We start from the raw sequence: 23,841 nt of genomic DNA on the forward strand, positions 1-23,841 counted from the left end.
ACTACCTTAATATATTCAAGGGTTTAAAATACATCAATAAATGACTATTATCATGTTGCATTCGCACTACACAAAAATGTGTTAATTGTGCGTCATACCCTGCAGTGTGAACGTAGCCTCAAAGTCTCAAATTAAACAGCTGGAAATGCACAGTTGTAGATGACCACAGTGTAACCCACTGGGCATCCTCATACTATGCGTGTATGGATGTACCATAAAACATTCACCTCGGATAAAATAAATTTAAACGATGAAATCTAATGTGGGGAATTTATTTACACCAAGCTACCCTCAGTAATCACATTACTGCCATATGATAATTATATGAGTAGTCTTGTTAGACACTTTTTCACCCCAAAATCCTTACCAAAATGTGAAAAGATGTCCAAACACCGTGTTTGGCCCATGTTCAGATGTCAATTATTACTTCTGATGACACAATGATGAAGTAACATCTCTTCAAATTATCACCCAAGCACACAGAGGACAACATGGACATGGACACAAGACGTCATCCCGGGCCCCATCCGAGCCAGGGGGACGGACAGACAGACAGAAAGAGAGAGAGCGGCAGAATGCATCTGCGTACCGATGGCGAGTTGGGGCAGAGTGCAGCCCAGCCGCTCCGCGATCGCCTGCAGCTCTTTCAACTTCGCCTGCTGACGCCGACCCTCCTCGCTCAAGATCTTGTCCTTCAACCACTGGTAACCCTGAAAACACAGCACACCTGCTCAAAAACACCGCCCTGCTCACACTGCGGCCGCCACGCCTCCTGTGTCACCAGGGCCTGTTTTTAAACATGTGACTCTGTCTCCTCCCTATACTCCCTAAATATGATCTTAATGATTTTCTAATATATATTCTATTAAGTCATCCTCTATTTTTAATTAACCCTAACCCCTGTAAGCTTAACCCTGCTATCCCAACAAGGAATCCTAACTCAGACCTCTAGTTTCAACACCAAACCCTCAGTTTAAGACCGTACTATTTACAAACCCTGATTTGGAACCCTAACCACAGCATCAGACCTTGGACCCTAGCATCAGACACCAACTTGAGACCAAACACTAATCCCAGCATTAAACCCCAAATCCAACATTCAAACCCTAACCCATGGGTGTCCAAACATTTTCCACAGAGGGCTGCATACTGAAAAACCAAAGAATGACCACTTTTACATTCTGTAAACCAACCCACATAGATATGGCAAGACATTGTGTAGATATAAAGAAAAAAAACACCAGCATCTGTGACAAGCATATGAGTATGAACAAATGTTTTCTACAAATATTAAGCTATTGTTGTTGTTATTTTCTTTTTGCTGTTATTATTTTTTTTTAAACCAAGCTTTTTTCTCTTGCATTTTTCCTGTTAATACCATGTCAATATTCTCTCATATATTGACTTTATTGTTATAATATTATAACTTTTACCCAACCAAAATTTCCTAAAATTGCAACGTTTATTAGTTTTTCATACGATATTTGTAGTCTTTAATATTTATTTTAAATATTTAAATATTCATTTTCACTTAATATTGTTACTCCCAATATTTTATTGGGATTTTATTTTCTTCCCATAAAATTGCTGCTTTTTCCATGCTTGCTGTTGTTGTTTTTTGTTTAATTGTGTTTTTAGAATGTGCCAAGGGCCAATAAAAAAACAGCTGCAGGTCTTAAATGGCCGCTGCACCTCAATTTGGACACCCCTGGCCTAACTAAATCATGAAATCCTAATTTGAAACGATGCTTCAAACCTCAAATGCCAGCATAAAACCCTGACCAGAACATAAAAACAAAATTTGTGACTCTAACCCAGTGCTCCTCAGTTATTTTCTGTTATAGTCCCCCCAAATCGTGTCCCTCACAGACTGAACCTGAAAGGAAAATGCGACAAAATGCAGAGCATACAAGCATATTCAAGAGTCAAATTGCATGTTGAGTACTACAAATTTGTACATGTTGGCACCCCCTTGGGAACGCGTCCCACTATTTGAGAAGTACTGCCCAAACCAAACATTCAAACCTGAACCTAAATCTTGACTAGAAACTCTAATGCTAGCATCAAAGCCTAACCAAACCCCCTAACCCCTCCAAAAAAAAAAAAAAAACTACCGAGGGCTAAATCCTCGGTAATACCCATGATTTGTGATGGCTTCTATTTGTGTGTGAATCTGTGTTCAATTTAAGCATGAGAAATTAACAGAACACTGTGTTCTTACAAGGAAGAGTCATGAATCCAGACAGAATAATGCAAATTACACCACAAACATCCACTGAGCCAAGCAGGATGACACATAATCCACACTGCACAACACTGAAAAGCAGAGGGAACATGCCACAAAGGACGGACCACTGCACTTAATAATGTCATATGTAAGCTTGTATGGTGTAACAGCAAGACACAAACACACAGCGACGACCAACAACTAGTGACGGAACCACACAAGAAGGTGGACAGCAGCATAGAGGACCACACCAAGACAATCACAGACCACAGGCAAGTTGTGGCTACCTTCAGAGAGGCCCGAGAGTACGGGGGCACTCTGCCGTCGTATTTCCCTGAGATGATCCCGCAGGCCAGCGGTGACCACGTCATGGCCCCCACACCTACATGACAACATCATTAGAACGTCACCATCATAAATGGTGCAGCATTTTAAGGTTAAGAAGCTTCAGTCACCTATTTTATGGAAAAGTTCTGGTAGCTGCACCTCCACCTTCTCTCTCTGAAACATGTGATATTCCGCCTGCTCACAGATGGGAGGAATCTGATTGAACTGTCGTGCCACGGAATATGCTTCCTGCAGGGGAAAAAAATAAAGCAACAAGATGATGTGGAGTATAAAATCATTACAGAAGGCCGAAGTCGCATGCTGACACATTTTCACAAACATTCAGTTTCCAGTACCATGATCTCCATGGGGCTCCAGCGGGATGTCCCCCAATACATCGCCATGCCTTGATTTATCACATGGGTCATTGCTCGAACCGTTTCTGCACACAAAGACAAAAACTATAATAATATCATGAGGTTATATTCATATTTCTATTCATATATAGTCACAGTTACAAGTGGGCAGTCATAACTGCAATGAAAATAAGTTTGACAGCCCTGACCTAATGTTACAGTGGGTGCTTTGTAAGTTGAGTGAGTCAGGGTTAGGGGGGTGGGTCAAACATTGGGGTTTTACATCAGTGTTATATGTATGTTAACATTATTCTGTGGAAAAAAAGTAAGGAAATGGCAGCACGGCGGGCGAGTGGTTAGCAAGCAGACCTCACAGCTAGGAGACCAGGGTTCAATTCCACCCTCGGCCATCTCTGTGTGGAGTTTGCATGTTCTCCCCGTGCATGCGTGAGTTTTTTCCGGGTACTCCGGTTTCCTCCCACATTCCAAAAACATGCTAGGTTAATTGGTGACTCCAAATTGTCCATAGGTATGAATGTGAGTGTGAATGGTTGTTTGTCTATATGTGCCCTGTGATTGGCTGGTGACCAGTCCAGGGTGTACCCCGCCTCTCGCCTGAATACAGCTGAGATAGGCTCCAGCACCCGCCGCGACCCTCGGGAGGAAAAGCGGTAGAAAATGAATGAATGAATGAATGAAAGTAAGGAAATGTTTTATTGTGTTTTTACAGCAACTCTAAGAATTCTTATTTATGAATCACCAGTGAAGTTCTGACTCCAAACTCAGGTCACAGTATTGCGAAAGAATCAAAGCACCCAAAGTGGAGGCAGACGGGCGACCCCTGACTGAACTCCATCCCAGAGAGTAACTCTGACAGGAGCAGATGGACAGTGAGCGTCCAGCTGAGCCCACAAGCATGCACGTACGTGCATGCGTGCACACACACATTCGCATACACTTTGCACTCTGGCATTTAAAAAAAAGAAGTCTCCAGCATCTACAGTCTCATTCCCACTGTGGAGGAGGAAGCACCGCTGCTGAATAAAATGAATATTTTGACTTGGTTGAGAGACTCAAACATGAGTGTTGTCATAGAAACAGCAAGTGGTAAGTAGTATAATGTCCAGTGAAATAATAAGGGAAGAGCAGTGGTGTTACCTTCCATAGGCGTGTTGGGGTCCGGTCTGTTCGCAAATACTACGTCAACGTAGTCTAACTGCAGTCTCTCCAGAGAAGCTTTTAAACCTATAGATGAAGTTTGGAAGTCAAAGAAGACAGAATTTGACCGAAAAGTTCAAGGAATCCCTCTTCAGCTCCAAACTACACTTTTTCCATTTAATTGTCTATTTAATTGATATTTAATACATACATATACACACACACACACACACACACACACACACACACATACATATATATATGTAGATATATATGCCCAAACTTTAATACTAATGAATTGTATCACCATTATCTGTCATTGCAAAATGTATGTGAATTTTAAGAAATTAAAGCCTTTTTTTTGTATCTGGAAAAGCTCTTTTACGTACCTTCTATAATATGTTTTCGAGATAAACCTCTTTCAGTCTCAGCTCTGCAAAGAATGACACAATAGAGCTATAAACACAATAGAGCTATAAACAACCATACAAAAATATGATAAGAAATGTCCCTGGAGAGAAATGTCCAAGAAGCAAAAAGAAAAATAATCAGATAAGGATGAAAAAAATGACTTAAAAATGCCTGTAAGAAAAATAACACATTATACAGGAAATGTATCATTCAAGCAGAAAAAACATAAATAAAGCTTATAAAAATAAGTTAACTACTAGTAATGAGCAGGATAAGAGTATCCATTACGGATAATGCATTTTTGCCAGATATGAGTATGAAACGTGTATGTTTCAGCAATGTACAGATTTAAGCATCATCCGTGTCCGGTTAAACCACACCCACTTCCGGTTTGTGAAACTGAAACATTTTGAAAAGGTGCGAAAATCAAAATTGTCGGAAGCTGAAGCTAGACTGAAATGCTTCTATTCATCTGACACCATGACTATAGTTTGTGTTCTGTGCAGTTATCTCCCTTCCCTTCTGATTGACACATGATTAAAAAAAATCCGTGTACTCCATTTACTTTGTACAGTGCTTGTTAGTACTACATGCAATGGAGCCTGCTCGAGCCAGGTTTATTCATAAGGTGGGCTACAATGTGGAATTGTGGTTAAAAAATTTTGTCCTAAAAGAAAAGGTGCCTTTGAATTCAATGTTAACGAAAGATACGTATTTCCTGTGTTCTTAGTACAACTGTCCCAATTAGTTAATAGGTGACAGTGTCTTTCATCTGATGTAATATAATTTTATTTATACAACCACATAATAACAAACCATTACCAAAAATGATATACCCACATTGCACAGTAGGGGTTATGTTATGTCATGCCACTCTTTGTGAAATGTGATCTGAACAGTGGGGATGACAAGCTCCCGGTATCAGTAGCATCAATGATAAATTAAAAAGGCAAACTCACTTTCCACCCCAGAAGATCTTTGTTGTTATGACCAGACTGGAACGCCTGTAAATAGTGAAAGAAAGCACATCTGTTACAAATTGAGAGGTTACTGGCTGGTCCACCTGAGTGGGTGATATATGGAAAGATTAACTGAAAAGTCCAGCGTGCATCATTTCTACCTTATCCTTTGAGTGTCAAACTCACCCACCCACAGAGCCGGCGCTCAGCCAGCACACATGAATGAGAGTCGGAGGTGTATAAATTGACAAAGCTGTATCGACAGAGGGTCGAAGAAGAGGCCCTCCAAGTTGGTCTGTTATTCAGTGTCACTGAGGAGACACGCGGTGCTGTGGGCATGCCACCACAGCCCACATTCATCTTTCATCCTACCTTACGGTTCCCGTTCACAACACTCCAATATATGCACCCGAGATGACAAGATTACATACAGGCTGACTGGAAGACGGAAATGAAAAAAAAAAACACCCAACTGAATTAAAAAATGTGTCTCTTACCTCCATCCTTTCTTCTTTATGATGTTCCCCAATACTACCTCGGCCCTGCGAAGCGCACAAAAAAAGACCTGGTTGATATGATAAGGGTGTTGACATCCTGCTCATAAACACACACACATGCACACACACACAGACACATAATATGGTGCATGTTCAGTAAATGTTGTTGTGGGAGACTGCTGCCAGGTTCCAGTCAGCGGGGTCCAGGCCCAGCTGTGCTGTCGAACTGACGCCATTAGCACCAATGTGGCTGCTAAGGAGCGACATGTCCAACATGGGACTCATTAAGACTATCACTAAAATAAGTTGCTCATTTCGAGTAATAAAATAACCAAAAGTGGCACAGAAAAACAGAAGTACTGAGGAAGATGGCAGATTTAAAACCATCAAAGTAATACCATCAATCACAGCTGGGCGATAACTAGCTGTTATTTCATAAATGTGAAAACTCATAACAGCAATCCCTCGATTGTCACAGTTAATTACTTCCAGCCTCGACCATAATACATGAATTTCCACAAAATAGAATGACTTGAACATTGAATATACTTGTATTATCCAATATAGTCGATGTAAAAAGAGAAAACAAGCCAGTGAAGACGTCAACAATCCTCTTGAGCATGTGTGTTGCTCTAAAAGTCTTCCAGTGCTACAGAAGCTGAGTGGCGAGTGGACAGGAAGTGACATCTGGGGGCAGAAGTTATTGGAGGCAGAAGTTATTGGAGCAAGATAAAAATATTTGTATCTGTCAACGCCACTTCACATGGGATGGTTTTTGTGAACATGAACGTGAAATATCGGCCAAACTGTTGCTGAAGCCAGAAGCAGCGCGCTCTCGCCGGGAAAGGTGCATTAATGTCGGACAGTCTGTGCATCCACGGTGCTCACTGTCTGGAACACTAGTCCCGCAAAAAAATGTGCTTCTGAGCTCCATGCTGCCTCTGACAAAGTGTACGTGACAATGAGTGCTCCTCCTCGGGCACGCAAGATTGGATGAGGACCTATGGTACCTATTCTTGGGATGGTTTTTGTGAACATGAACGTGAAATATCGGCCAAACTGTTGAAGCCAGAAGCAGCATGCTCTCACCGGAAAGGTGCATTAATGTCGGACGGTCTGTGCAGCCACGGTGCTCACTGTCTGAAACACTAGTCCCGCAAAAAAATGTGCTTCTGAGCTCCATGGTGCATCTGACAAAGTGTGTGCGACAACGAGTGCTCCTCCTCGGGCACGCATGGTTGGAGGAGCACCTATGGTACCTATTCTTTGAGTTAGGTAAGTCAGGGGTTCCAAAACACTTCAATTAACTCTCCAAAGACTAATTTATTATCAGCTCCTATACGCACTATAGTAGAAAGTGGGGTTTGTTTGTAGTGAGGAAGCCCTTTGGGTGTGTGACCAATTACAGTGGAATGGGGAATGGGCGTGCTTAGAGGCGGGCCGTGATTGGAATAAATTAAAACAGACCGCACAGCTCGAATGGGTGCACATTCCGGAAGCTCTAGAAAGTTTTATGTGCAGCTTTTGTGTGTAGCTGCTCTATAGGAGTCCACAACTCCATACAAAGTGTTGAAAAATTAGCACAATAGGTCCCCTTTAAACACATTGTTCAGCGCTCAGCTCAGCCATTGGCTATGTTACAAACCTTGCACCAACATGCTAACGAATGTTCTACTTCTACATAAAAAAACAAAACAAAACTGTGAAACCTTCGAAGCCCCTCAGGTTTTCTGTCACACAAAACTTTTATATTTTTATAATTTATACTGCTATTATTAAGATAATAAACCGGCTTCCAAATCAAATGAGATGACCACCATCTGTTTGTGCACAGCGAAGATAAGGAGACATTGTTTCTCATCTCAGCTTCTCAATCAGTGGTAGTGCAGTCTTGTGTCTTGTGTACTGGAAGCAGAGACAATACTGAGGATGTTTCACTGTCAGACACTGCAAGCTTGAACTCCTGCAATGTGTGTGTGTGTGTGTGTGTGTGTGGCTTGCACCCACGCAATGAACCCCTATGTTCCTTCTCTGAAATGAGAGTTACAGTATTTGTGGGGCTCAAACAAACAACAAGTATACAGAGTCTTCTTCATCTAGCCATTAATTAGGTTTTTATTCCTGCTCAGTCTATCTTGTGAATTGCCGTAAAAAACAACAGTTTTGTCCCCTGCTTCACACATTATCATGCAATTGTTGTGCATCAGAAGCGGTGTGTGGACATTCAATAAAAATGCACTGACACCATGTGGCTTTGCTGATAACAGTAGCCTGGCTGAGCTGAGCGGGGCTTGTTTGTATTTGTGCGATTATGCATATTAAGCCACATTTCAGAGAAACAAAGCTAGCACTGTTATGCTATTTTGGAAAACGTTTGTGTTCATACTGCTTCACTGTGGTGTGAACAAACAAGCAAGATAAAAAAAAAATATCAATACTCTAAATACAAAGTCAAAGTGAACTCTGCAAAGATGCTGCAGACATACACTTAACCTTCAAAGTCTGTAAAGTTGTGCACCTCCGGATGTGTGAAATATAATCTCCTCTGTGCTGCTCTGCAGTTGCAAGCTGTCAGGATTAACACCTGTGTAACACCACATTCACAGCTGTGTGATAGACAGTCGCTAACATTTGCACCATGTGTCGCGCCTCTTTTGGTTAAAACAAGACTTTGATTTATGAAACACAACTGTTATGAACAACAAAGTGTTTCTTGTAGTTTTTCCGTTCAAAGAAAAGATAAATCTCAAATAGTGTTGGGAAATGTTAATCCGTCAGATTATTTCCAAGCACCCGTGTTAGTACAAAAACAGATTAATCCACACTGGAATTTAACAAGAAAAGGGCGTTAGATGTGGTATTAAGTCAATACAAAGGCTTGCTAAGGCTAAAAATACTGTATCAGCAGCAGCTGGCATTTTGACTGTATGTATGTTTGCTAGTCTTCTACTCCTGAACCGCTGCACAAAATGTGAACTCCAACTGTAATGCCTGTGCTATTATTAAATACATCATATGGTGGCGCTGATAGTAAACCTCAAACTTGGACCCCGACGCGGAGAAAACCCACACACAGAACATGCAAACTCCACACAGAGATACCCAAGGATGGAATCAAACTCAGGTCTCTTAGCTGTGTGGCTTGCACGCTAACCACTAGTCCACCTGCACGGTGTTATGGCCGATTATGCAAAATAAATGATGAGAACATGCAAACTCCACACAGACTTAGTAAATTTAAAGTGTCAAATTACTCCAGCTTCTGGTTGGACTGCTTGGACCACCAACCGTCTATCACCAACAGATTTCGAAAGGCTGGACTACAGTGTGATGAAGAGGATAGCTAAAGCTAAATGGCTAATTTGCATCAAGACAAAAGTGATTCAGAGGAAAAACAATGAAAGAGAGAGAAAAATTGTGTGAAAAGGGAATTATGATGCTAAAGAAGATGACTTCAGTGGTTTTGGTTCCCAGGAGGAGGAAGATTGTGCTGAATGACTTTACTAGTAGCCTACTGGTTAACTAGTCATAGTTTAACTAGTACAGTTTGAAAAAAAATGTAGATATATATATATGTACTCGTCTTTTTTGGTCTAAAGAATTTAGTGGGTATGGCTATCGGTGCACTCTATGGTCCAGAAATTACAATATTTGGTTTGTTTTATTTTTAATTTAAAATGGAAATATCCTCTAATTTCAGTCCTTTTTTTAGGCGAATAAGAGCAGGGGTTGGCCATTCAACTTGTCAATCTTGCCAAATCTTATAATTTTTTAAAAGTTAATCACGGTTTTATCTTATAGAAAACAGAACAGTAGTAACGATCATAGAAACAATAATATTTTTCCTTTTTCCATACTTTTCCATATTTGCATAGGAACCCTGTTTGGATGTTTTGACAAAACACCATGAAATTTGGACACCTTTAGGGGACTGACAAGCATGTGTAAAATTTGAGCAAGATTGGTTGAAAAAAGTCTGAAAAAGCGATCAAAAAAAAAGGGGCGGGAAAGCAATATGCATTTTTTGCTGTGCGAGAAAATCCCAGTAAAAACAGTTGACAATGACATTGTGAGTTTATTTCTCGAATTAGACTGCAGGATAAACACATCCCAATGCATTCATGTCAAGAGACAGGGGTTTGGAGATAGTCTCTGCAGTGCCACACAACAGCGAGGTTAAGCCAAAGATTGTGCTTTCTTTAAAGAGGAGGTTAAATTGACAACGGAGCAATTTATTAAAAAAAAAACAAAAAAAAAACGCATACCACGATTATGCGAGGCTGAGATCTAGGCCATTTTTTTTTGACTAGGCATTTATAATCTCCACTTAATCAGTCACGTGGTGGGGGCTTTTTAAAAGACATGATATGGGATATACTCACTTCCCGGCAGCGTAGACCTCCGCTGTGTCAAACAGATTGATGCCATTTTCATACGCCAGAGTCATCAGCTGCTCCGCCATCTGTTGAGAAAGCAGGGGCAAGAAAACAGAAAGAAGAGGGGGTGGGTGGGATAAAAGATCACTGACGATCACAGATCATGTGCTGGATAATGTATAAAAATAGGAGGATTTGGCAGAACAAGTGGACAGTTTCCACTGGCCAGACGACGTGTTTTATGTCCTCACCTCATCTGTTATCTGTCCACCAAATGTCACCCATGTTCCTACAGAGGAAGAGGAGGAAAAGTAAACATACAACACAAGGCATGTTTACTATGGAGAGGCATGATGGATGGGTTTTACTTGAGTGTTAAAAAAATAATGGCATTGTTCCTGAATGCGTATTTACAAGGGGCATATACGATGTTGAAGTCCAGAAAAGAAGCTCTCTTTGCAGAAAAGAAAAGGTGTTTATATTATCTTACAACAGCAGTACTATTACTGCTTGCTGAAATGCAGAAATAAGAAGAAGGCATGAACCAAACTAGAAGAAAGGAAAGTACAAACAGTGTGGGTGAGGGAATGACTGCCTAGAAGACATGACTTTGGTTATTATGATCAGTTTTAGCTCCGGATGGAACTACCTCAACTGTTTGGGGGCTGTGGATGACAAACATGTTCCTACAAAGAAGCCAAGCCAAGCTTGATTATTCCACTGCAATTATAAGCTACTGTATGTGACACGCTTTGATATGTACCACCCGCATTGTGTGCAAATAGGTTGTGTTGCATTCACAAGGCACTAAGATTTTTTGAACATTTCATAATTTTCACTTGCAATTTACTCACTGGCATGCAAAATTGTGTACCACTGCGAGTCAAACTGACTTTAATCTCATGAAATGCCTCTTAGCACACTCAAAATTACATTTAAATTATTTGACATATTTGAAAGTTTTTCAAGAAAGTAACAAAACCTACTTCCCCTATGAACAAATTACAATAATGAAGGAGGAAGGACGAGTTGCTTAATCAATTACTTTTTGGGGAAAGTAACTCAGAAGTGTAACTACAGTATTACAATGTATAGCCTCCAAATTGTCGGTTGCTTCTCTGAGGCTGATTTATTTGCTTTTTAAACCATTGCTGGTAACATCTCCAAGCTGGTGGTGGTGTCATATTTATTTGGTTGAAAAAAAATGTGATTGAGAGCCGAAGAGGGACAGCAAAGCAAGCAGAATTGACCATTCTATTATTGATTTTTAATTTTTTTTTTATTAATGTCGTCTTCCAAATTCAGCCTATATTCATTCAATACAGCTAAAATGCTTTTTAAACCATTGCTGGTAACATATCCAAGCTGGTGGTGGTGTCATATTTATTTGGTTGAAAAAAAATGTGATTGAGAGCCGAAGAGGGACAGCAAAGCAAGCAGAATTGACCATTCTATTATTGATTTTTAATTTTTTTTTTATTAATGTCGTCTTCCAAATTCAGCCTATATTCATTCAATACAGCTAAAATGGATTGGGGAAAAAACCTGATAAAAACTAAATCACACAATATCCCATATATCTGTTTTATACATCTATAAAATGCCTGTTTGCGATGTGAAAAGTTATGCGTCACAGACATATACAGCACAATGAACACTGTAAATAAGGGACTTCTTTTGTCACTACTTAAAGAAAAAGGACTGAAAGTCCCTGCCATGACTGGGTTACACAATGCATCCACAGCACAGCAGCCCATCTCTTGTGTTTCTCTTACCTAATCCAAGGCAGGACACGCGCAGACCCGATTTTCCAAGGTTTCTGTGGAGACAAGAGCAATGATGTTAAAAATGCACTTAGATTAATCTAATATGCTATTTTACCACTCCGGGGATGCCATTGACCTCATGATTGTTATTTTCAACACTTGATTGCTAAGGAAATGAAAAGCTCATAGGTTAGGTTTACTACTGCATGAGGAATCTTTAAGTACCCCCACTTGACAGTCTTAGACTCCTTTGTATAACCAACATGCCTTCTGGGTTTGATATTCAGTGTAACACAATTTACTTAATCTCTTTACTTAATCTCTTTTGAAAAGGGGACACTGGAGTGGAATTTGGAGGAACAAAAGACTTGATTGATGTGAGGAATTATGAAATATAATGACGCGTGCAGGCTGTGGTCAGGCTTTTTAAAATAGATGAGATCAAGAAAAAAATCGGAATCCAAGATGATGTAACATGTGCAGGAGTCAAAATTATTGTGGGGGAGGAGATGTAAGGTACTATATCTTTTATAACACCGCTTGTATGGAAATGCGGTTGATATGAAACAGTAGTAGAAAGGGAAATGTCATTATAAGATTCCACATAAAAGTATGCAGTGGACTACCATTGTGTAATAAAGCTATGTCACTGGGTGCTGGGTTGTCTCAGGGTGCGTTCACATGTCATGTTTACTTCGGTTAACTGTTAGTTCTGGTACCACGGTTCCTGTGAATGTGATCATCTGAACCCCGGTGTGCACTAATCATATTGACCAAGACTAGAGCTGCAAAAAATAATCAATGATTAATCAATTATCCACTTAACTGACAACTATTTTGGTATTCCAATAATTCTTTTTCCGATACTTTGTGCAAGTACACAACTTATCAGGTGCAAGTCCTCACTCAAACATATGATTATGGGAATGTCTGTACCGCTTATCTTCAAGAGGGTCGCGGGCGTGCTGGAGCCTATCCCAGCTGTCTTCGGCGGTACACCCTGAACTGGTCTCCAGCCAATCACAGGGCACATATAGACAAACAACCATTCACACTCACTGGACAATTTGGAGTCGCCAATTAACCCAGTATGGTTGCGGAATGTGGTAGGAAAACAGAGTACCCGGAGAAAACCCACACACAGAACATGCAAACTCCACACAGAGATACCCGAGGATGGAATCGAACTCAGGTCTCTTAGCTGTGTGGCTTGTACACTAACCTACCGTCCACCTGCACGGTGTTATGGCCAAAATAAATGATGATGATCAGCCTCCCCAACACTGCTTTATGCATATGTTATTTCACCCATGACAAAACCTGTGTGAACACAGCCTAACTATGCTCCAATGTAACATCACATTTTCGTGCTGACAAAGTTAATCCTGCCTGAGCCAGAGGAGAGTAACATCTAAAGGGACTTTGTACCTTTGTGGTGCACGCGGTCACGAGGTTAACACGATCCCCTCAAGCAAAGCGGTAGCTAATCTTTAATTAGCTTGCTTTTATTTATCGGATGAGGGAAAACACGCCCCGAGGAGCCTGCTGCTCCTCAGCATCACAATCACAGGGAAGCAAACGCAGATTATGTTGCGTTGTTTGCTTTCCTGTTTGAAATGATGCACTGAGGCATTTTTTGAGTGCTACAACAAACTATGTTGTACATACACATTGGCGTATGGGCTAAGTACAAACTGCAGAGTTTCGACCTCTACAAAGTGTGCAAATTGAAATCAAATCTATTCCATGCCAGATTTGAACATCCCACAGCACAGCACTGTGCAGGCACAGAAAACCTCTTTACAGTTACATGACACTACATGGTACTTTGAGATGATTCCTTGCATTAAATACTCTGTATTGAAATATTATGTATTTTAGTTATTTGTATATCTATTTGAAATGCTGAGGTTCTCATTGGGAGTGACCAGGATGGATAGGATCAGAAAAGAGTACATCAGAGGGACATTACATGTTAGAGGCCTTGGAGATAAAGTCAGAGAGGCCAGACTGAGATGGTTCGGACATGTCGAGAGGAGAGATAGTGAATATATTGGTAGAAGGATGCTGCGTTTAGAGCTGACAGGAAGGAGGCGTAGAGGAAGACCAAAGACATGGTAGTAATTCTAGCATGTCTTCCATGTCTGTGGCATGTATTCTTAATGACTTTTGAGGTTTGCATGGCCAAGAAACTTGATCAGGCAGCATGAAATTATGTTATGAATACAGTAATCACTGTAAATTGGTTCCAGACCTGTCCGTGATAAGTGAATTTCCAGGAAGTAGGATTCCTTATTTATAAATTGAATGTTTTTGTAGTTAGAACATAAAAAACCTGTTTACGACCTTTTTTTGTAATGCTATTAGAGTCATCTAGATACCCCTATATAGTTGCCCTATCACATCACACTTTGAATTTAGCAGTGTGAGTTTATGAAATAAATGAATAAATCATGCAACAAGCACAATAATAATAACATAATCATAACGTAGGCTCCTGCTGCAAATCTGTAACTGAAGCCTGTCCGTCCCTAACTCAGGTTATTTAGTGTAAAAGTCAATATTGGGGTGTTATTTCATGTCTGGAGGGCTCTAATAACATTACTACAAAGAAACTACATTTTCAATATATATATAGTATATTTATATGTATACTAGCATGCCTTCCAAAGGTTTTTGACCACAACCCATAGGAAGTGCCACAAAAAAAAAAAAACAAACAAACAACAATCTGACCCCCCCATGGAGAGATTAATAATTTAGCCATTGCAGCACCTCCCATGACATTTTTTACTTTATCACATTAAAGGACAAAGTACAACTCTGTTTTGTTTATTGCATTGCATTTCAAGCGTCTGCATATGAGAGAACGCAGCTCTTTCAACAATAGCAAGGTCGTTCCTTTGTCAGCACATTGTTGCGTCCAATACTTTACTCGGGTGGCCTTGAATAGCGCAACGTGCTGGGCTGGGTGACCCTCTGGCAGGGCTCAGGTTCCTGCTGAGCCTCAGCAGACATGAATCACAACAGTAAAGTCATATCTCTCACTACCTCTTCAATAATGAAGGAGACGGGGGCCCAAGTAAAGGAAGGCAACACCGTCGCATCACTGAGGACAAAGCCTGTGATCAGGACACAGGATGTCCAGTAAGCCTGCTCACCTGGAAGCAATGTTTCACTCAGGTTTCTACACTGTCTTTAGTCCCTGAAGGTACAATCTACTACTTACTACTTACTCCACTGGACTCATTAATTGACTGCAAGGTAACTGTACCCATCAATAAGGTGCAGGCGTATATAATCTGTAAAAGTCAAGGGTACGACATTAGCTTTTCACATCCAAATATCCTGGGGGTCGCATTACTATCGTTTAGAAATAGGTTGCTCTTGGATTTTAGCTTAGTGTCCTTTACAGAAGTTGAGCAGTGTGCCTCAAGATCAATCAATGGCCAAATCACTGACACATCATTGCACCAATTACTCCACATGGACAATGAACTGGATTTAACAGCACCATCATGTGGTGTATTTGTCAGAAAAATAGAACACACAACATAGTCAGGGTGCATTGTTTGACAAATTTTCTCCCTCTCATTGTATTTTATAACATATTACATATTATATTATCATATATGATAATTATTTATTATGATTGACAATATAAAATGAATGGTTGATGAACATTGACAACTACATTATCACTTATCACTTTCCAACTGTTCGCCTTCCAAGTTTAACTGTTCTGTTACATTACTTTATCATTTTGTATGTAAAAAAGAAAAAAAGATATCCAGGAAGTGAATAAATGTACTGCAATAGATGTGAAAGGATTAGGGTGTAGGATTCAATAAGTTGTGCTTGTGTTCCTACTCAAACTGCAAATTTTAATATGTGATGTATTCCATTGTAATGTGTATGCATGTTCAAATTAAATGAAACCATTACCATTACATGTGATAAAAGTTGTGATCATGATTGATATATCCCATGAACGCTACAGCCACTTGCAGATGCCGCCAGCCAGGCATGTAAACAAATGTAAACATGTGGCGTTGTTAAACATTTTGGAATAGTTTAAAATAAAAGTTGGGAGAGATGACGAGACAGGGTGATGAATGGTCGTGGAGCTGTAAAGAGTAACGTGTTGAGATCGTCTCACCAAGCAGGACTATAAATACAAACTTGACGGGAACAAAAACATACACACTAAATGCCTCAGGCTCCTGTGCGGGTGTCAAGTGCATTGCTCTTCATTCAAGTTCGTATAGCATCCAATATTCGTATAGCATCGTAAAGCTGTAAGACATTAATAAAAAAAAAGTTGGAGTATATATAGCTTAGCCTAGCCTTGATTTAGTTACCTTGTAACATAACTATACATTGATACTGTATATTTGTGGCAGCCCGCTATTCGCTCTCACCCATAAACAAATTACAATGGGACTGTCTGTGAATGCAGCTTGTCATTCCACCTCTGCGGAGTTAATAGCATCAAACTCTGCTACATAACACATCCCCACAATGCACTTGGGGGGGTCAGGGTTGCTAACTTTGCGATTTTACCGCCAATTTAGCATGTATTTGTCTCCCACAGTGTATATAACAATGACATGCATATGCGTCACTGAAAATGCAAACTAGATGATGACATCATACAGCACTACGCTGTAGATTCATTTGGAGAGTGCATCCAATTTCATACATAAAGCCACATACAGCCAGCGGCCTTAAAGCGCTGCATATTTATAAATGCCACTTAGGCACATGAACAAGTGGAATCTGTTCATGTTCATTGCCTTTCTTGAGGGCAATTTTTGTAATAATTTATTTTGTGTTTTCCACATTTCTAATATGTCACATGCAGAATGAGCTGTACTTAAAATACTTTATCACACACATCATGGAAAAGCATAGTGTAAACCGCCTCAAAGCACAGAAAAAACAGTTGCAATACCAAGAGAATAAACTGATATGAATAAATGGAAGCTATTTGCAGTGCGTTCAAAACAATAATGTTGAAAAAACAAAGATGCAAACACACAGGCTCTAATTAAACAGTGAGGCATAGAGCGAACAGCTGTCCAGTTTCACTATACTTCTTGTTTCCCCCTCCTCTCACGTGCAGACATCTTTATAAACAAAAACAAAAATAAGCCACCTCGAGTAGATATCTCGCTCTTGCATAAGCCAACAGGGATTACATATACACGCATGCATACAAGACCAAAAAGGCCCACATTAACAAAATGAGCCATCTCATCATTTGACTCCCCACATGCCCAGAGCAAACAGATGGTGAACGCACATTTAAGATGGTACCTAAGTAGGGCCTGAAATGAGTCCGAGTCACAGTGTATTTACATCAGTGTGGCCTCTCGGTGTGTTCTCTTCCAACCACCACACTTTTATGATTCACGCTTCAAAAAAGTGTGCAGGCTGTGGAAGGATGATGAGTCCTCACAATGCAGGGAAAACGTCCCAGTGTGCACCCACACTCGCCATGCCCCAAAAATCTCACACCCACAAGCTTTCATCGCCCGAGCTATCATGCTGCATTTGTGTATGCGGTAATGCCTCAACACCATCGAACACACAACACGGAGAGAGAAAAATCCCTGCGATCCAGGTTAATAATAGATAGTTATAACACCTTCACTTTGCTGATAACTTTGAGGTGATAGTGTGTGTTTTCTTAAAGAAATAGAATGCTGGCAGATGGTACGCAACACGGTCAGTCACTATGCTACAGTTATGATTCATGAGTTATGTTGACTTCATCACTTACTTCTACTCCAAAATCATATTAAATCACTTTGGAGATACATGTTTTATACACTGCAGGTGTCGTAAATTATATACCTGTAGGTTTACATTACATGATGATGAGGAAGTACTAATAATGTAAAAAAAAAAACATATTTAGAAGGTTGTAAATAGGTTTTTTATGTTCTAAGTATGCAAGTATCCCATTTATAAATAAGGAAATTCACAGGTCTGGAACAAATTGAATGAGAGATGACTGTATATATTAATAAATACAATACAAACATAATTTACAGATTCATGCTGATTTGTGTTTACTGCAATAATCCCTTGTTTGCATCCCAAATTAAACAACTTCATGTATGTAAACATTGCATTACAATTTATTAAAACATTAAAACGTGTAATTGGTTCCAGACTTGGCCACGGTAAGTGAATTTCTGCAAAGTAGGATTCATTATATACAAGTACATACACCATTATTAGAGCCCTGTAGAACACCTAAAATAAACACCCTTACTGTCACCGTTACACTCATATTATTCTTTGTTTATACCACAATGACAACCATACGCAGGCAACAGGATCACTGCAATGACATAAGACACGGCCGTGCACCACTTCCACATGGCATGCGAACTTTTTTCCCCCACTTTATCATGTCGGACACCATGTCATGCCATGGCTGACACCATGCAGTATTAAGGTGATGTAATCTAAGCCAATGTTTCATTAATATAACATTACTGCCGCCTAGAGACTGGGTCTTTTAATTTATTTATGAATAATAATAAATAACTGTCAAAACAGCAAACAAAACAGCATTAATTTATTAATTAATGTGTGATAAACTATGATAGAGTGTTGTTCGTACTATGATGTAGCGTATGCAATTGTATACAAACAATATTAGGAGTGTTACTAGATCTCGCAAGGTTAAAACATGATGAAAGCTCTCATTTGGAGAAAAGCTGTCTAGCAAAAGCAAGGCAGCTAAAAGCCAATCAGACTGTGAACCATGGCATCCCTACTATGAATGGTAATAAACACAATATGGAAGTGGCAGCGTGTGAGGCATTATTAGAAGCGCACATTACTGGTAACTCATTCACTGCCAGCCATTTCCAGAGAACATAACTCCATACTGTCAGAGTTTTGGGGCATTTTTGCCACAGAATATTGAGTTTTAGGACTACATAAACATTGTAAAGAAACTTTAGACTCTCTTCTTCCATCAGAAAACATGATCACAAGCCAATCACAAGGGACATAGAGACAATATTTTGAAGAATCTGTACTTCTCGCCTATCCGAGTATAAATTAAGGGTGTCAGCAATATGTTCTGATTGTGTTCCTGATGTGCGGTCAAGGAAGTATCAAAATAGTAGTATTATTGACAGCAGATGTGCCATGAATATCCAAAACATGGGTCATATCTGTTGAGAGATGAAAACAAACAGCAAGAAGCTTCATAAGAATGACTCCACACCTGATTTCCTGCCCATTCTCACTGAAATTCTAGCATTGCCTGAGCAGGACCACTTTACATAATCATAAGACATTTTGTGCGCATCATTAATTCAGCCCCGACTGATGCCATTTATTCATTTCTGGAGGAGAAATGATGGCTCGCGCAGCAGATCTCCACCATGAAAACCCTGTGTCACATTACAGAATGCTTCTGTCTGATGGGAGGATGCCCCCTTCGAGCCTGAGAAGACATTCACTTTGATATTTTCCTCATCCCTGCAGGGGAGGTCCCTTCCAACCTAGCCCATAAATGCAGGCTGACAGACCTGATAGAGGCTGCTCAAGGCTGCCATGCTGAGAAATGGATGGAGAGGACCTTATGCAAATGAGGCTGAGCTGAATTTCACAGAAGCTATTATACAAGTTTGGATTATCCTACAAAAGTTTTGTGGGGAGGATGAGGCAGCTTCCACTATCATCTGAGGCAGAGATAGAAAAAAAAAACAATTCTCAGACTGGAGTGTAATGGTATGCACTTTGGTTTTACGGTCACGATTTGGTTCCTTTTTGGTAAAGTAACAGTTTGAAGAGTGTGTTGTTTTATTTTTAGGAAATAAAAGTTCCTTATTGGCTAAAGTGCAGCATAGTTCTAGCTTATAGCCCTGTTCCTCATCTCTACTTAATACTTTCACTTGTTTTTTATGTTTACATATTTCCCTGGGAAGGTCAAGTGTTCCCAAACGGGAGACTGTTTGGGACCAATGAGGGTTTTCAAGCTCTGGCCTCTGCTTGGCACTCTCTGTAGCCAAAGGCTGGGCTGAATTGTGTTTATGGAGCACATGCATGACTACAATACTGTATGGGAAATCAGTACATCTTTGTACTATACCAAAAAAATAACATTACCAATACATGTGCCATTACACCCCAATCATGGGCAGTTATGGTAAAGAGCTGCAAGCTACATGTATGCACTATTAAGAACACATATGATTTCCTCCACAGGACCAATAATCTACCTTTAGCTCTCCATCCTTCTTTTCCACCCTGATCTGTTAAAAGCCACAAGCACTACTACCCACAGAGCATGCAACCCTGGGCTGCCCACACAAGGCTACACTACATTCATCAGATACAAGCCTGCCACACAAAGCTGTAGACTTTGGAAAAACAGCAAGAAAGCAAAGAGCACACAAAGACAACAGCCTCAACACCCTCAAGCGTAATGCTTAATTCTACTCATTGAATACCATTGGCTTCGATAATTAGATTGTGCCAACATGGCATTGCTGCCGCGAGCAAATTGGATGCAAATAAGTGTGATGTGTCTTCAGAAGGAGTAGCAGGGATGAGTAATATGTTTCTTCACATCAACAACAAATGAGATGATATTTGGTCCTTAACAAATGTCACAACATACTGTATACAAATGAGCTGGACTCTCCCTTAGGCTTGTGGAGGTGTATATGCAGTACATAAACTCAATAACTGAATTCATTACAACTGTATATTATTGTTGAGTAAAAGCAGACAAACATGGCCGCCACCACGCAAAGGAGGAGGTGCAGGAGTCTTTTGTCTAATGATTGTTAAGTATGGGAATATCTATATTACATGTACGCTAGCATGTCTTACACATCATTTACAATCATGAATGTATTTTATTGAGGGCAAAATATTGGACACACCTCTTAGTATGATGCTGTTGTATAAAACTCCCATCAAGAAAATAAGAAGCCAAGGATAATAATAATAATAATTGCAAACATTATGTGCTTATAGCCTGTGATTGGCTGGCGACCAGTCGAGGGTGTACCTCGCCTCTCGTCCGAAGACAGCTGGGATAGGTTCCAGCACCCCCGCGACCCTTGTGAGGATAAGCGTTAGAAAATGAATGAATGAATGAATGTGCTTATAGTATAATATAGTACATATTGTGCTTTATAGTATATCATACATGGAGAAGTCATGAGTAGTCATGTCCCTTTAAAAACAGCCTATAACAGGGGTGTCCATACCTTTCCCACCAAGGGCCGCATATGGAAAAATCAAAGGATGCGGTCGCCACTTTGTATGTTTTGTGTATGTATATATATATATATATATGTTTTTTAATACATATTTTGTAAGTCCAAGGTTCAAAATCAAGTATAATTAAAGACAAAACTTTTTGTTGTTTGTCAACAGTGCCAACATTCAAGCTTTTTCTCTTTCCATGCTGTGGCCCAATAAAAATGGAGCGCAGAACGCAATTTGGACAGTCTGGAATAAATAAAGAATGAAGCAATGAGTTCTACTAAAAACTGCGCATTGTTTTATAACTGTTAGGAATCCATGCAATGACTGTTTATGAAAGTAGGCGTTAGTGAATGATTTGCAAGTGTTGTTGCTTCTGTTCATCAAAGCATGCAACTTGTCAAAGTCTGCCAGTGTCACTGCTACTAATACTACATATTACTCCGATAACAATTTTGCAAAACATTAGCTCCAACGATGTCACATATTCTGACCATGGTCCCTACCAGCCTGTGTATTTGATTCCTGCTGCATTGCATATTGTTGTTTATGTGACCGGATATATGCATGTGGCATGCATTTTGATTATGGTTATCGTCTATTTATATTCATACATTGGAAACACAATATCAGATATACAATATCACAGCATGTGATATTGTATGTCCCAGAAGCTCTGTCATAAAAAAATGTGTGGAATGATTTGTGTTTCCGGTGTGGACATTACGTCATTGGCACGCACAACATACAGCTCATGCATAATTCATCTTCTTCTTCTAATTATTCTCACGCAAAGTCAGTACTTTTATGGTAACTTTGACGGATATGAAAAAAAACAACAACAGCGATTTGGGTAATGCCACAAGCCTTATGGCCTTATTTTGTAGGCAGGTGGCCACTTCAGGGAGGGGCGGGTTAGTTATGAAATACCACCATGAATGAGGAGTCCGCTGGGGAAGTATTTTTGTTCTTCGATCGCTTTATTTGTGGAGGCATTGAATTGTCGAAGACAGTAGCTCCACCTAGCATTCAAATTAAGAAGACATGTTTCATGCATTATATTTTCAGACTTGGATACGGGCTGGTTAAAAATGTATCATGGGCAACATTTAGTTGAAGACTTCAGACTTTGGTGAACGAAGACAGTTAAAATTGTGGGTTGCATCAATTAAGATGTTGGGTAACTATTTATGGCTCAAAACTAAACAGGCATCACTTAATACTAAAATGATTTGTTCTTATAAATTAGGTACTTTTGCTGTCATCAATCGTCATTGGTGGTCCAGGGCCATCAACAAATAAGTTACAAAGTAGTTACAAAAGGTAACAAATTCCACCACTGTTCCCATAGTTTGGCACCACCCTACCTATACTTCATGCCAGTCTTCATGCTCTGCTCGCTGGAGGAAGGGATACTCTGAACCGACAGCTGGCCGAGACTGCGAGCCACCATCGCCACGGCTCGGAACTTGCTCCGTGTCCCCGTGCCAGGGCTGTTGGCATTTTGACGGTTGAGCCGGTCCTCCGTGGTGCGGCTCACTCCACCGCGGTGGTCGGTGCACACCAAGGACACCTGCATCCTCGGTGTAGATAGTGTAAGCACCAAAGTCTGGGCGAACTACACAAGGGCTGCAAGTCTGAGGTTCCTCTGGACCGTGAGTATTTGATCTAAAGAGGTGGCCTGGTGCCTAGGGGCAAGTGTCACACTCCTTTGTTGTGTTAGAAATCACTTCCCTGGTTGATGCGTGCACTGACAAGCTCACGATATTCCCTTAAAAAAAAAACACAGGCACGAGAATCAGATGGCAGGTTTCTGCAGGTTTTGTCCAGTGTCAAAAACTAGTGAATGTTGAATGAATAAAGTAGAAAGAATGAATGAATGTAATGTCCTTCTTCTTGCTTTATTTGAGAGGCTGACGGGAAGATTTATTGTCCGTTCAAAGCTGGATTCAACACCTCTCCTCCTGCCTGCTCTTTAAAAAGGATGTAACTGTAGAAGATCCAAAACCATAAATCCAGAAGATCTTCACTTGTGCCACCGAGTCCACTTCGACACTTTGGCCAGCCGCTGGAAACTCATTCTACTCCTTGGTTACCGAAAGGACAACCTCATTTTTCCACTTGCCAGGACTATGAGCATCGCCTCGATTAAACTCACATCTGTGTGCCTTGCGCTAAACGTGAAGCGCCACGGCACACACAGGCGAGAGATGAGGAGAGGACAGGAGGAGAGAGAGTGAGACAGAGAGGGTGGGATGTAGTGGGAGGGATATGAAGAGCGATACGAGGAAGACTAGTCAAGGCAGCGTGAGCGAGGCATTCAAATCTGTTGTGCTCGCCTAAGAAAGGCTGCTGCTTTTTTCTTTCCTTTTTACTTTGTTTGTCCAAGCATTGCCCTCTAGTGAGTTTGTCTGAAGAAAAGCCTCCCTGGTCAGCACTTTGAAAGAGGTCCCAGAAAGGGAGGGGGTTCACTTTGGACTGTTCAACTCCTTATAAAATATTCATTATGTAACTT

At 40.4% G+C, this 23,841-nt stretch overlaps 1 protein-coding gene across 4 annotated transcripts in view; it reads right to left on the reverse strand.

Moving 5' to 3' along the window:
- Nucleotides 1-23,841, reverse strand: part of kcnab2a (potassium voltage-gated channel subfamily A regulatory beta subunit 2a) — a 74,698-nt gene that overhangs the window by 5,553 nt on the left and 45,304 nt on the right. For 3 of the 4 annotated variants that reach the window (XM_058054288.2, XM_058054286.2, XM_058054287.2), the window contains 11 exons: nucleotides 12,087-12,130; nucleotides 10,563-10,600; nucleotides 10,318-10,397; nucleotides 5,936-5,980; nucleotides 5,439-5,483; nucleotides 4,458-4,501; nucleotides 4,069-4,155; nucleotides 2,911-2,996; nucleotides 2,683-2,803; nucleotides 2,515-2,609; nucleotides 590-710 (listed from right to left, as the gene is read on the reverse strand). In XM_058054288.2, coding sequence (XP_057910271.1) covers nucleotides 590-710; nucleotides 2,515-2,609; nucleotides 2,683-2,803; nucleotides 2,911-2,996; nucleotides 4,069-4,155; nucleotides 4,458-4,501; nucleotides 5,439-5,483; nucleotides 5,936-5,980; nucleotides 10,318-10,397; nucleotides 10,563-10,600; nucleotides 12,087-12,130 — 806 coding nt within the window. Of the gene's footprint in view, nucleotides 1-589; nucleotides 711-2,514; nucleotides 2,610-2,682; nucleotides 2,804-2,910; nucleotides 2,997-4,068; nucleotides 4,156-4,457; nucleotides 4,502-5,438; nucleotides 5,484-5,935; nucleotides 5,981-10,317; nucleotides 10,398-10,562; nucleotides 10,601-12,086; nucleotides 12,131-22,693; nucleotides 23,579-23,841 lie in introns of those variants that run through there. The other variant, XM_058054285.2, reaches the window with a different exon arrangement.

The sequence above is a fragment of the Doryrhamphus excisus genome, linkage group LG18 (assembly GCF_037039965.1).
Source record: "Doryrhamphus excisus strain RoL-2023G ecotype Guam linkage group LG18, RoL_Dexc_Guam_v1.1, whole genome shotgun sequence".
Taxonomy (NCBI): Eukaryota; Metazoa; Chordata; class Actinopteri; order Syngnathiformes; family Syngnathidae; genus Doryrhamphus; species Doryrhamphus excisus.